Consider the following 13,929-nt stretch of genomic DNA (forward strand, 5'->3'; position numbering starts at 1 on the left):
TTTTTGGAATCTACTGTTTTACTTTACACCCTTTGAAATAAGTATAATTATATTCTTTGTCTTCCCTTTCTCACATAACTAATTTCAATTGTTCAGGATTAAATAATGCAACTAGTAGATTATATATATCTTTTTCCTGACATTTCATATGCACTTTATGTTAAAAGAGAGAGAGAGAGAGAGAGAGAGAGAGAGAGAGAGAGAGAGAGAGAGAGAGAGGGGAAGGGAACCTCACTTTGGGCATTTTGGTATTGATGATGGCAGAGCCTTGTTAGAGATCTATGACATTCATTTATCCACACTAACCTTTCACGTACCCTACAAATAATGTCAAGTGTGATATTTAAAAACCAGTACTTTTTTTCTGAATGTAATGATGATTAGGAATTCTGATCCTTAAAATGCCATCTTTATTAATCCCACAAGAAGAGGCAGTCATAGTGAGCAGGAGGAACAAATTAGGCAAACCCCAATTTGCTGTCTCTGTGGGCAGCCTATTGTGATGGATAGGCCTCTCTTTTATGCCTGTGTTCCTGTCATTTGATAGCCCTTGGGAGTAGGGACATTTTATGACAGTTTGTCTTCATGAGTTTTTTTGAGACCATTTTGTTTTTCCTTTGCTTTACCCTTAATTTTAAATTGACAAAATCCTGGTATCTTTGCTTCTCATGCCAAAAAATGTATCAGACTAAACTCAGCCTTCTCTAATCTAGGAAAACAGCATTTTGTTGGAAGTTAAAATTTTTTTTGGACAGGCATTTATGCCTCTCCTGAAGTCAGAGGACATGCTCACTGTTTTTTGACTTCAGAATTTTCATTTCAATAAATATTGAGTTGACCCAGAACATTTTGATAAGATATTTAGCTTCCTACAGAATTGACAGCAATACTATTGGGTTGGGGATATGAAAGCTGTTTTTGGCTGCAATTTTTTGTAAAAAAAAAATTAATGCTTTTTTTTTCCTTTTCCTCCCTTAGAAGACAGAAGTACCCAATGCATTTGAGACAGAAGTAAAGTTGGGGGGAGGGGGGAAACAGCAACTGCTTTCCTGATCTGCAACTTGGCAGGACACTAAAATGTCTGTGGACATGAATAGCCAGGGATCTGACAGCAACGAAGAGGACTATGACCCAAATTGTGAGGAGGAAGACGAGGAAGAGGATGAGGACCCTGGGGATATAGAGGATTATTATGAAGGGGTAGCAAATGATGTTGAACAACAGGGAGCAGATGCCTTTGATCCAGAGGAATACCAGTTTACCTGCCTGACTTATAAGGAGTCGGAGGGCACCCTGAACGAGCACATGGCCAATTTGGCCTCTATGTTAAAGGTGAGCAAAATTGTTTATTTCAGGAGTCTATATTTCCAAAATGCAAAAGGGGGCAGGGATGGGCAGAGGCTACTTAAAATAAGGTAAAATTAATCTGAATTTTAGAGGTGAAATTCTCATATAAGTATTAAGGAAATTCCAGGTTGTGAAGGGTGTTTGTGAGCTTCCTCCTTCTTGTCACAAAGTATAGGAAGCAAGATTTAAACATAGTTTAAACATCTTTTGGAATATATATATTTTTTTCACTGATGTGTTTTATAAGTGAACACTTGGTTTCTCAGCTCATTTTACTATTTTAGTTAAAATTTAGAAAAAGACAGTGATAAAGAAGACAAATCAAAAATGCATAAGGCATTAGAAGAATCAAATGTATTGCCATTTGTTTCAGAAAGTGAATGAGGTTAATTTTCAAGAGCAAAGTAGAACTCACTATAAACCATCTCATCACAAATCCTCCACCTCATTGTTTATGTGACTAATAATAGATTTGATAGCTATCATTGCCCTAAAAAATTACAAGCACTAGACTGATGATCTCACTTATTTCATGAAATGATGACTAATATTTATTGTTAGGAGAGGTTTTTACTTATGTTAAGTTAGTCTTAGTAATAATTCTTAAGAGGAGACTTAAGAGGAAACTAGCTCTACTAATATTTTATAATGATATCAGAGTATAAAATTGTTAATGAATAAAATGTTTCAAATTGGTTCTTTAGTTTATATGTTAAGGTGCTTGCTGACCTTTAGAACTTCAGGATGATTTAGAAAAGTTTCTGATTTGCAACTTACTACTCTCCTTCAGATGTGGACAATTCTTTGAACTGGGAAAAAATCCCTCCATAACCTGCCTTCTTCATTTTTGTAATTTAGGCATCACATGGAGTTCCTGGTATTCTCAACTTAGAGAAGGGTTCAGAGTTTTTAAAAAAAGTGTTCTCAGTGAATAACATTCATCACTATTGAAGTGGAAATTATTATGATGTGTTGAAGGTTCTTGGTGTGCTGGATTTAGAGCTGGCATGGGAGCTTGGAAGACATAGGTTCAAGTTCTGCCTCTGACACATTGGTGGGTGGTGTGATGTCCTGGACCAATCACATTATATCAGTGTTCTAGGCAACATTCTCTCTCTCTCTCTCTCTCTCTCTCTCTCTCTCTCTGTCTCTGTCTCTGTCTCTGTCTCTGTCTCTGTCTCTGTCTCTCTGCCTCTGTCTCTCATAATAGGTTGCAGAGAAAGTGCTATGGGAGCTTTGGGTTCATTCATATATGAGGGTTGTATTTCTATATTAAAAATAGTGGTCTTTTCTTTAAACTGCCCATCCCAGATTAAAAGCTATTTCGCTTCTCTTTATTTTTAGGTTAGGACCTGAATGAGGCATAGAATAAAGATCTAAAGGGGAAGAAAAGTGGCTGATTGTGCTAAAATCTTCTGATCTTAGTAAATAAATCTCCTTTTCATGACTCTTGAGAGCCAAGTAGCTCAGAGTAAATCTCATTTTGGCTAAGTAGATCTGGTGTGTGTTAGTTTTTTGGTACTTTATATTTATTTTATATGTACTTTATTCATTACAAGGAATAGCTGTCTTCTCTGAATATTTCTAAGTCTTGTCCATTTCATAGTTTAACTGAAGTTCCTCTTTCACCTTGTTCTAATCCAGGCCTAACTCACACCACCCTAGAGATTCAGTCCATGAATGAAAATGTGATGAAGCACTTTTAAACTATAAAATGGAATAAAAACAACTGGATTGATAATAAGAGGAAACAGGATACAATTTCTGGCTAAATTCAAGTAAAGTATTGTGCTCCCCTATGCCTTGGAGTTCACTTCAGCATCATCTGATGAGTGATGCTCCCTTAAAAGGGAAACTAGAATAGTCTTCATAAAACAGGTGCTGCATTTGACCCTGATTCTTTCAGCTTAAAGCAATAGCTTCTTCCTCAGGAATATAGCATGTGGTGCTAGTAACCATTTTTTGGACATTGATCACGTGGCTTTGTCACTTTTGTTTTTGGCATTACCGTTTTATTGATTAACTTATAGAGACTTTATCTCTCCAACTAGATAACTTTACTTTTTTGATATCTTTCATAAAGGCAGTACAGTGCTGGACACAGTATAATTGTTCAGCAAGTATTTGTGTGGTACAGTAGAAAGAATACTGGACTCAAAAGATCTGAGTTTGAAACTTAACCCTGCTGCTTCTTTTTCCTGTTACTTTGGGTCTTAACTTCCTCATCTGTAAAACAAGAGGACTGGACAAGATGAACTCTGAAGTTGTTTCCAGGTCTAAATCTAGGATGTATGATACAACATTGATTCCCTAGAGTTAGTTGCTTTTATTATTTACATTTTCATATCCCAGGTTGCTGTTCAGATTGAAACTTGGATGGAGCTTGGAAATTAGGTGAGTCTGATCTAGAGCTTTAAGGATCCTTACAAGACCATTTGGTCCAACCTCCTCCTTTTACAGATGAAAACTATGAGGGAGGGGAGGTAACTTGTCCAAGGTTACAGACATCATAACCATGAGAATGGGATTCAGTCATGGGTCCCTTGACCTATGTTTAATCCACTGCCTTTTTAATTACCAGGGTAACTAAACAGTTAAAATCATTCAGTCACACAGGATTCCAGATTTAGTATTAGGAGAAACCCTCTAAATCCTCTAGTCTAATCCTCAAGATTATACAGATAGGATATGGCAGAACTAGGATTTGAATCCATCTTCCCAGATTTTGAAATCCAGCACTATTTTCTATTCCATCAAAGTAAATCTTTCCTGACATCACTGACACCTGATGGACTTGGCAGGTCTGTCATCCAAATCTTAGCTTGTAGAATGGTGTCCTGCCCCTTTTGTTTAAAGATAAGAAATAGGAGGTGGGCTAAGAAGAGAAAAGAGATTGAGGAAATTTGCCAAAGGGAAGACAGAAGAGTGAAGACTAGAAATAGGTGGAGTAAATAAGGTAAAAAGGGAAATAGGCTTGGTGTTCAAGGAAAGAAAAAATAACTTCTTTGACTTGTTAAATACCTACTCCCAGATCAGTTCTTGTAAAAAGAAGGCAGTAGTAAATATAGCTCACCTTCTATTGGCGAACTTATGTAGTGAGGGACCTTGCCTTGGATAAAGTATCTCTCTACAGCTTAGAAGCATCTTTAGGAAGAGTCAGAAGGACTATGCACAATCGGCTTTCTTTTTTTTTTGTAGGAAAAATGGTTTTGTACGTGGGGTATTAACATTAGAAACTCAAGATGACCACAATCGGCTTTCTGAAGGAGAAAGGACCAGAGATCATAGGGTGAAGTGAGGGATTTCAGAGGTGGAGGTTGGTAAAAAGCCTGTTGCTCCAGTGAGACTGGTTATGAAGAAATTTGTCTTTCTTTGTGGACCTTTTTCCCAGCTCTACATGTGTGGGTTCAAGTTTATGTGGACTTATGAATCTTTTCTTTAATATGCTTATCTTTCAGAGCATGTTTGGAATTTAAGACCAATACCAGTGAACCATTTCATCATTGTATGTTACTTTTCTTAAAGACTGAGTTCTTAGCCAGTATTGGTATTTGAGGTGTTATATTTGAGGAAGGAGGAAACATTCTATTGTGTGACCATATAGGAGCCTCTAAAAAATTTAGTCATCGAGTTTTATTATTTGATGTATTATACTTCTTTCATAAATGTAGTTCATATTGTCAATAATATATACTGTACTATATGAGAACAGGGAAACCCTTTCAGTAAGAACTGACTGATAGTTCTGACATTTATCTCAAGTGTGCAGTAATTATTCATGGAGAAATTTCAAAATCATCCAGTGAGGCCATGAACATAGTAGCACTCTTGAAATCTGCATCATTAAAGGAAGGCTTTCTGAAGGGTATATCTTGCAAAGAAAGCATTAGGTGAAGCAAAGACTCTTTGTTCAGAAATAGCAGCTTTCATTCAAGAAATATTTGTTCAATTGTGCCCCCCTTTGCACTGCTGAAGATGTTGTAGTGAATATGAAAGAAGACACAGTTCTTGTCTTCAACCTGCTTATGATTGAGTTGGAAAGAGATGTGTTTTTTTGGAAAACCAGAGAACAGTTCAGAGCAATGTAAGGGAAAAATCCCTGTGGGATCACTAGGGTTGGTCTAGTAAGACATAGAGAGTTTGGGCTGAACTCCACAATGAATAAAAATACATCAGTAGGAAAGAGCATGCTATTTGGAAGGGAGAGGAGGAAGACACATGGGTAATGTATTTAGAAAGAATGAAGTGATAGTTAAATTGAGGTCAGATTTGGAGGTACTTAAATACCAGATTGTAGTATTTGGTTTTTATTTTAAAAACAGTAAAGTCCTTAAATTGCAAAATAATGTAAAGAGTTTAATATTTTTAAAATTATTTTACATAAGAGAAAATTATTGTGAATTTCTGAATAAGATGGTAGCAGAGTTAGAAGAGATGTTAGAGATCATCTCTAATTTGACAAATGAAGAAACTGATCACTTCTTCACTTCACCCTCTTTCCATTATTAGTCAATAATGGATGCCTAGTTTCCTCCAAAAAATGCTTCATTCCTGACTACCTTCTCTGATACTTTCCCATTTCACTGAATAGAGGCCTGCATTTTATTTCTCATATGCACTTCTAAGCTCTTCTTTTGCCACTGTTAGTCAACAATATCTCCTCCTTTGAGATTTGTTCCATCTGTTTATTGACCAGTACAAATTCTTGTTTATATTTCCTAATCATCCACTGGTCTGCAGGAACATTCTCCCTTCTTTCTTAAGGAATTTAATACCTGGTAGTTTTCTTATCAACATCAACCCCTTCATGTTGGGGAACTTGTACATGTTGATATCCCTGCAGCTAGTCAGACCCCCTATGTTATTCACCTTCTTTACTCCCTTCACTTAAAGCTTCTTTCCATCTAACCCACCCACAGGAATGGTTGTATTCTTTTTTTTTTTTTTTTTAGGTTTTAGCAAGGCAAATGGGGTTAAGTGGCTTGCCCAAGGCCACGCAGCTAGGTAATTACTAAATGTCTGAGACTGGATTTTAACCCAGGTACTCCTGACTCCAAGGCCTGTGCTTTATCTACTATGCCACCTAGCCGCCCCATGCTTGTATTCTTAAATCTATATTTTACCCATAACTGTGTTATTGTCATGATCTTGAATTCTGAAATTTCTTTCTGTTCCTTATGGCTTTCTATCCCTCCTTTTTTATTTTTTCTTTTGCTTATTGTGACTTTCTATTCATCTATCCCATCCCTTATCTCAGTCTATTACTCTTACCCTTTATAATCTTGTTCTGTTATACTATATCTTCTGTCCTTGCATTCCTTGTCTGTTTTTTCTGTCACTAGCCATACCTTGAAACCATCTATTTTTTGCCTTCATCGTATATATTCCTGAAAACTGTTGGAGAAAGTCCATGTAAGTATGTTAATTGGATCCATTACAAATTTATATCCTTTCATCTGAATTGGGCCCTTGTTGCTACATAACAATCTTTTTATTGTTCCCTGATTGATGTTGCATACTCACAACTTCAATCCCAAATTGTCTCTTCTCTCTTATACCCATTAGGATATCAATATCTCCTGTTTCTTCCTCCCAGCAGAGGAATCTCACCTTTTGCTAAGAATATAGAGGCTAGCCAGCACTTTTTCTCCCTTATTCCACACCCCAAATGATATCACCATTCTTCCAAATATCCAGGTTTACAATCTTGCAGTTGTTTTGACTCAGACCTCTTCTTTTTAACACCTTCCTTAGTCCTCACCCTTTCATCACCTCATTCTTTAATTATTGCAATAGCTTTCTAATAGGTCCTTCTGGTTTTTTCTTTTACCAGTCAATCCTTCATCCAGTTGCTAAAATAATATTCCTAAAGCATAGATCATCTGTTCTCCTTTCAGAAATCTATAATTGCTCCATATTGCATCTAGGATAAAAGAAAATGTTTTCAACTTGCAGTTTAATGCCCTCTATAATCTGGTTCCCACCTATCTTTTAAGATTGACTTCATAATACTGTCTTCATGAACTTTGTCCTGGTTCCAATAGGATATTGGCTAATCCCAAACTAGGAATGTCATATCCAAGCAAAGGTGTTCCCCATGCTTAGAATGTGCTCCTTTGTCTCTTAGAAATTCAAGGCTTAGTTTGGGACCTACTCCGAATGTAAAACTTTTTCTATTTTCCTCAGTTGTTAGTTTTTTCTCCTTCAGTTTAACTTCTATTTCCATACCTTTTTTATATGTAGAATATAAGGCTTTCCTTTTACTGCCTTGCATTAAATACTTTATTGTACTGACTATTTATTGAAATATGAAGTATCTTTCTCAAGTTCACACAAGTTGTAAGCAGCAGAGCTAGTATTTGAATTACTCTATTACCTCTTTTGAATTCTGAGAATAAATTTTAAAGTATCTACATATATCAGAACTGTGCTAAAGTCTCAGTTTGTAAATCCAGAATTGCATGTAAATATAAAACAGAACCTAGAAAATATTAAAAAATTTCCTTTAGTTTCTCTTTTCTAGTATGAATTTTGCTACCTAACAAGATATGTAACAGATTTTACAAGAATATATTTCTATGTTGATTTCTGACCAAACTTAATAGAATGGAAAAAGTTTTCTAGAATGCCTTGTCTTGCTACTTTTTCTTTATAGATTTGTTTTTAACTGTATTATAATTGGGAAAATCTCTTATAATTCCCTTTTTTCCCTTTCCACTAAACATTTTTACACTTGTAGACAAATTGCAACTTCTGGCCATGATTTTAGAAGAAAATCTAACAATCTGAGGACAAGTAGAATGAAATGTAGGACTGGGTAGGATAGCAGTAATCCCATGTTTAGAACCATCTGTTCTGTTTTGTTCCCTTATCATTTAATCTGTGAAGCAATATGAGGTCTTAACACATATCCCCTTTTATGTATGTAGCTCCATTCCCTGACTTGCTTGAAGAAGGAGGGTTTTAAAGAGGGACTAATGAGTTGTTCTTAGTGAATTTTCCCTGTTGCTTGGATTGACTAGATTAAATTTCATATCCAGGTGTCTTTGAAGTCACAGATTGTATCTTTTTGTGAGTAAACTACTGATTTGGCAAAGGTTTCTAGGTATTTTTTAAGTAGAGGTTAAATTCTATGATTCAGAAGTGATTACTTCTTACCATATTTTGGGCCTGTCTAAACTATCCTTATCCCAAGTCTAAGGAAGGGCAATGCCTTGTGGGGGTGAGGGGGAGGAGGCTGTTAGAAACATTGGGTCATACTTTGAGGCCAACTGCAGTGCTGGAATTTCCCTTCTCTTGCCAGCTTTAAAAGGTCATCATCCTGAACAAGTTTTGAGTGCCTTATCATATTCATGGCTCTATACTTGTCATATTCACTGCTTCCCAGAGAAGACATTTTTACTTAATTGCAAATTTGAATCTTGAGATATTACTATGTTTATCAGTTGGGCAACAGACTTGAAATGCAAACTTCGTTTTTCAAAATTTTGTTACTATGATTTGTTTTCATACAATAGACTCTTTACTTTCATATTCTCTCTCTCTCTCTCTCTCTCTCTCTCTCTCTCTCTCTCTCTCTCTCTCTCTCTCTCTCTCGTCCTCCCTGCTCCCACTAAGCAGGTAACCATGTCTTTTACTTTGATAGTTTGTTGCTAATTTTGACCAATTTTGTTGCATCTCAGTTTTGGCTCGTGTCATATCCTTATAGGTCACTGTGTGTGTGTGTGTGTGTGTGTGTGTGTGTGTGTGCGCGTGTTCTTATTTTTGCTAGGTTTTTTTTCAGTTTGCATCATTTTTATGCAAGTCTTTGATGTTTTTCTGAATTTGGCACATTTATAATCATACATAACTCATATATGCTCAGTTATTCCCTAGTTGTTTGGTTTGTAATTTGTTTCTAGATTTCAAACGATGTTAAAGGGTCTTTGAAACTTTTAGCAATTTTGTTCCATTCCTCTCTTAAGAATCACATAAACTTGGTCTCCTATTGTTTGCGAAGCAGTTCTGCTTTCACTGTTTAGTGCTTCAAAATGGGGAGTTAAGTGGTCTGGAGTTCAAATCCAGCCTCAGACACACTTAATTAGCTTCTTGATTAAGTAATTAATTCTGGATAAGTAATTTAATCTCTGTTTCATTTTCCTCATCTGTAAAATGGGGCAGATGATAGCATTTTACCTCTTGGGGTTGTGGTGAGGATCAAATGAGATATTTGTAAAGCACTTAGCACATTGACTGGTACTTTGTAAATGCTATATAAATGTTAGCTGTAATTACTATTATTATTAAGAATGAATAATAAGGGGCAGCTAGGTGGATGAGTGGATAGAGCACTGGCCCTGGAGTCAGGAGGACCTGAGTTCAAATCCAGCCTCAGACACTTAATAATTGCCTAGCTGTGTGAGCTTGGGCAAGCCATTTAACCCCATTGCCTTGCAAAAAAAAACTAAAAATTAAAAAAATTTTCAAAAAAAGAATGAATTATGAGTAAATTTATTACTTCCTGTCTCCTCATCTGTTTTTCCTCACAAAAAACAAATTGGAGAAAGAAACAAGTAAAATGTAATTTTAGATAAAAAAAGTGGGATATAGCCTTTTCTATTTTTATCTTTAGTAAATCCTGTTGTACCTCTTACCTTTGACTACATGGCTAATTTACATAATGACTAATTTATTGGCAGAGCAATTGCCATTGTTAAATGTAGAAAAATCTTTCTATCCAAACCCTTGTCCATTCTGCTCTGTTGAGAAAGGTTTGAGGGGGGAAAACTTATCTCATTCTCAAAGGACAGGGGAAGGTTGTAGGGAGGAGTTGAGAGTGAAGGAAAGCAAGGAGGATTGAAGTGCAGGGCAGCATCTAACCTCTCAAGATAGTTTCTCCTAGACTATCAAAGATCCTCATGTTAAAGTAAGTATGAAGAATTTAAATTTGAAATTATTAAATGCAATTTCCTAAGTAATTAAAAAAAATAATGAGAGTGTGTGGGAGATATTGTCCAGGAATTCTGCCTTCCATAGGATGCTTGAAGTAGACATTGATTGACCTGAGGAATGCTAAGTAATATCTTTTTTTTTTTAGATTTTATTTTCAAGGCAATGGAGTTAAGTGGCTTGCCCAAGGCCACAAGGCTAGGTAATTATCAAGTGTCTGAGACCGAATTTGAACTCAGGTCCTCCTGACTCCACGGCCAGTGCTCTATTCACTGCACCACCTAGCTGCCCCATTATGTAATACCTTTTTGATGGCATTTGGGAAAACTAACTGAAAGAAATCACAAGAAGTCTAGAAGGCTTATTTTCTTTGCACCAACAAATTTGGTTCTACTGGAGGCAACCTCTTATAGTGAATTAGAGTCTTGACTTTGGATTCAGAGAACCTTGTCTTATTCATTTAATACCTGGTACTCAGTTTAAAATGAGGGGCTTGGGCCTAGAGTTCCTTCTAGTTCTTTTTTTATTTTTATTTTTATTATTATTTTTTTAAGGTTTTTGCAAGGCAAATGGGTTTAAGTGGCTTGGCCAAGGCCACCTAGCTAGGTAATTATTAAGTGTCTGAGACCGGATTTGAACCCAGGTACTCCTGACTCCAAGGCCGGTGCTTTATCCACTACGCCACCTAGCTGCCACCTATACTTCTAGTTCTTAATCCATGAATTCTGACCAAAGCAAAATTTAGTTATTTTCATTGTTGCTCCCCAAAAATCAACTTGAGGGACAGTCAGTCTAATTTGTAAAAGTAGTGAAATGTGTTGATTCTTTATGACTAAATTTTACTTCACTCTATAAATAGTAGTTTTCTGGTATTTCAATATTGAATAAAAAAAGGTATAATTTGTCAGAATTCATTATTTTATGATGTGAATATATCTTGTGCTATAGTTTGGAGCTCCTTCACACAAGCTTTTTTTTAGCTGGTCTTAATGAATTGCTCTAACAGAAAAAATTAATCACACGGTAGTCAATCTGCCAAGGATACTTTTCAAATTTAGCTGAGATAAGCTACTGATACCTTATTGAGATGTGAAGGTGACTTTGGGCTTTATATTATGCAAGCTTTGGCAGATCTTACCATGTTGGAAAGTCTTATGGCCAAGAAGTAGACTTTACTGGAAGCTAATTAATCAAGTCAGCAAATATTTATTGAGTGCCTGTGTCTAATATAAACTAGAAGGTTTGAGGGATACAAAAAAAAAGTTTTTAAGGATCTCTACAGTCAAGAAATTTTCTGGTTTCCTAGTCTTCAGATTTCTCCCTAATCTACCTCTTAGAATTCTGGTTTCCCATGCTATCCATTTCCTAACATAGAGGTGATGTCTTAGACTGCAGTGCAGATTTAGATTTTTTTAGGCACAGCCAAATGTTTTCCTTAACTATGCATATTGTTATACGAATTTTTTTTCTTTTATTTTTTTACTTGGGGGAGGGGGAACTCAAATTTAATTACCCTACTTTAGGGTTTTTCCTTATCAGCTTATTATCAGCTATTAGTGCCTTTTTGTATTTGTTTTTAATATAGTTAGTATGTACTTGCACACACACACACACACACACATATATATATATATATATATATATATGTATGTATGTATGTATAGTTTCCCAGATAGAATGTAAGCTCCTTGAAGGCAGGCACAATTTTTTTTGTTTCTTTATACCTTTAGTGCTTAGAGGTGCCTAATAAATGCTTGTTTATTGATTGATCCACTTCATCCTGCTAAGCTCTTGTTAGATAAACCTTTCTGCAGTGCTGCTTTAGTCATAACTCTCTTATTGATCAAAAAATTTAAGTAGCTCTTCACACTCCTTATCTGACATTCAAGATCTTCCATGGTCTAGCCCCAATATGCCCATATCTTTTTCAGCTTCACTTTACTTTCCATTCCCTAAATGTACCTTTCTATGTCTTTTTTTCATGTCCTTTTCCTGTTTTGAAAATCCTTTTTCCTCCTTGACCTTAAATCTCTCAAAATTTTGGCCTCCCCTTTCACAAGCAATTGAAATAACACTTCTACTAGGAAGGCTTTATTCTGAAATTTTTATATTAGAGCATGTATATTTGACAGCAAACTCAAGAAATATCAATCTTTTCTCAACCACCAAATTATTACTTTTCCATTGGCAAGGAATTCCCTTTTATTATTTCTATTCCCAATATCCCCCTTTCATAGGACCTTACTTGCAAATATTTGTTCAAAATTGTCCATGGAAAAGAATAAAGCAGAACAACTTTTCATTTTTTGCTAGATTGTACAGCACTAATGTGCTGAGAAGAGTCAGAGACTATGATGTGAGTTATAGTAGTCCTGTTATTGCTGGATTATTAAAAATTGGAAAGGCCAATGAAATTGAAAAGCTTTCTTGAATATAGGAAGATCATAGAAATAGATCGACTTTCTTATCTCTAACTCTTTTTTTGATTTGTTTGGTTTTTGTTTTGCAAGTCAGTGGGGTTAAGTGACTTGCCCAGGGTCATACAACTAGGGAATTATTAAGTGTCTGAGGCCAGATTTGAACTCAGGTCCTCCTGACTCCAGGGCCACTGTTCTATTCACTGTGTCATCTGGCTGCCCTTCCTTTGTTTAACTTCATTCTTTCTCTCTTAAAGTAAAAATACCTGAGAGATCAGTTTCTCATTAGTTGTTTTCAGATATCCCAAGTATGTTGTCTTCCTGTCCCTCTTCCCCTAACTCCCGTGATCAGTTTTTCTTTAATGCAAACTCTCACTGCAACAGGAAGGAATTCTGATTACAAAACATCTGATAGAATTTAATTGCATTTATTTTCATCTGGTGTATGCCATCCAGCTCATGTTTCTAAACTTTAGATTTAAAAGAAAAAGTGTTAGATTTCAATAAAAGAGCCATTATTTGAAATTTTCTTCAGAATTACTTTAAATTTTTAGATACATAAAGATTAGCAGTAAAGAAAGAGTTCTAGGTTTAGAACTTTTATTTGCAATTTCATGAGAATACTTGAATTTCTCTTTATGTTAGATAAATATGGGTTTAAGCAGCTATGTAAATTTGTAGACTTATAAAAAAATATAAACTTAAAAGAATTCAGTGGGTAAATTAGCTTAAGGAGCTGTTTTCCTTCACCTTACTTCATAGAATACATATTTTTAAGCAATTAATGTTAATTTCCATAGGCCTAATACAGTTGGAAAGAGTGACCAAAATGTTTCCTCTCTGTCCTGATATTGCTCCCTGTGACAATTTATAAGTGAATGTGTACATGCTTAGCAAGTTTGGCCTTTGCCTTCAGAAAGTGAGTAGGCCTTTATGGCTATTACTTCTTTCCATTTCCTCCTACAAGAGCCCTGAGCTGTTATTGCAAGGGAGTATTTGGTTTATTGCCTGTGTTTCCTCTTTGTTATTGTTTGCATCAACAGCAGCAGGTTTTTGAATCCCTTTTGTTCTTGTAAAGACGTATATAAACATAGCTTTATAAGTAATAAGTTTTCATGGCAATTTTCCTTGCTGCAAAGAATATCTTAGTTCAAACCTTGAACTTGTAATTAGAAGCCTTGAGTTCAGACCCCTACCCCAGCAATTGCTAGATGTATAACCCCTTGTTAGGCAAGGT

General features: G+C 35.6%; 1 protein-coding gene across 3 annotated transcripts in view; it reads left to right on the forward strand.

The window, feature by feature from the left end:
* ARIH2 (ariadne RBR E3 ubiquitin protein ligase 2) overlaps nt 1-13,929 on the forward strand; it is a 61,626-nt gene that overhangs the window by 7,310 nt on the left and 40,387 nt on the right. For all 3 annotated transcript variants that reach the window (XM_074197892.1, XM_074197891.1, XM_074197893.1), the window contains one exon: nt 979-1,332. In XM_074197892.1, the coding sequence (XP_074053993.1) occupies nt 1,078-1,332 (255 nt within the window). In that variant the 5' untranslated portion in view covers nt 979-1,077. The remainder of the gene's footprint in view (nt 1-978; nt 1,333-13,929) is intronic.

Source organism: Macrotis lagotis, chromosome 8, assembly GCF_037893015.1.
Source record: "Macrotis lagotis isolate mMagLag1 chromosome 8, bilby.v1.9.chrom.fasta, whole genome shotgun sequence".
Lineage (NCBI taxonomy): Eukaryota > Metazoa > Chordata > Mammalia > Peramelemorphia > Peramelidae > Macrotis > Macrotis lagotis.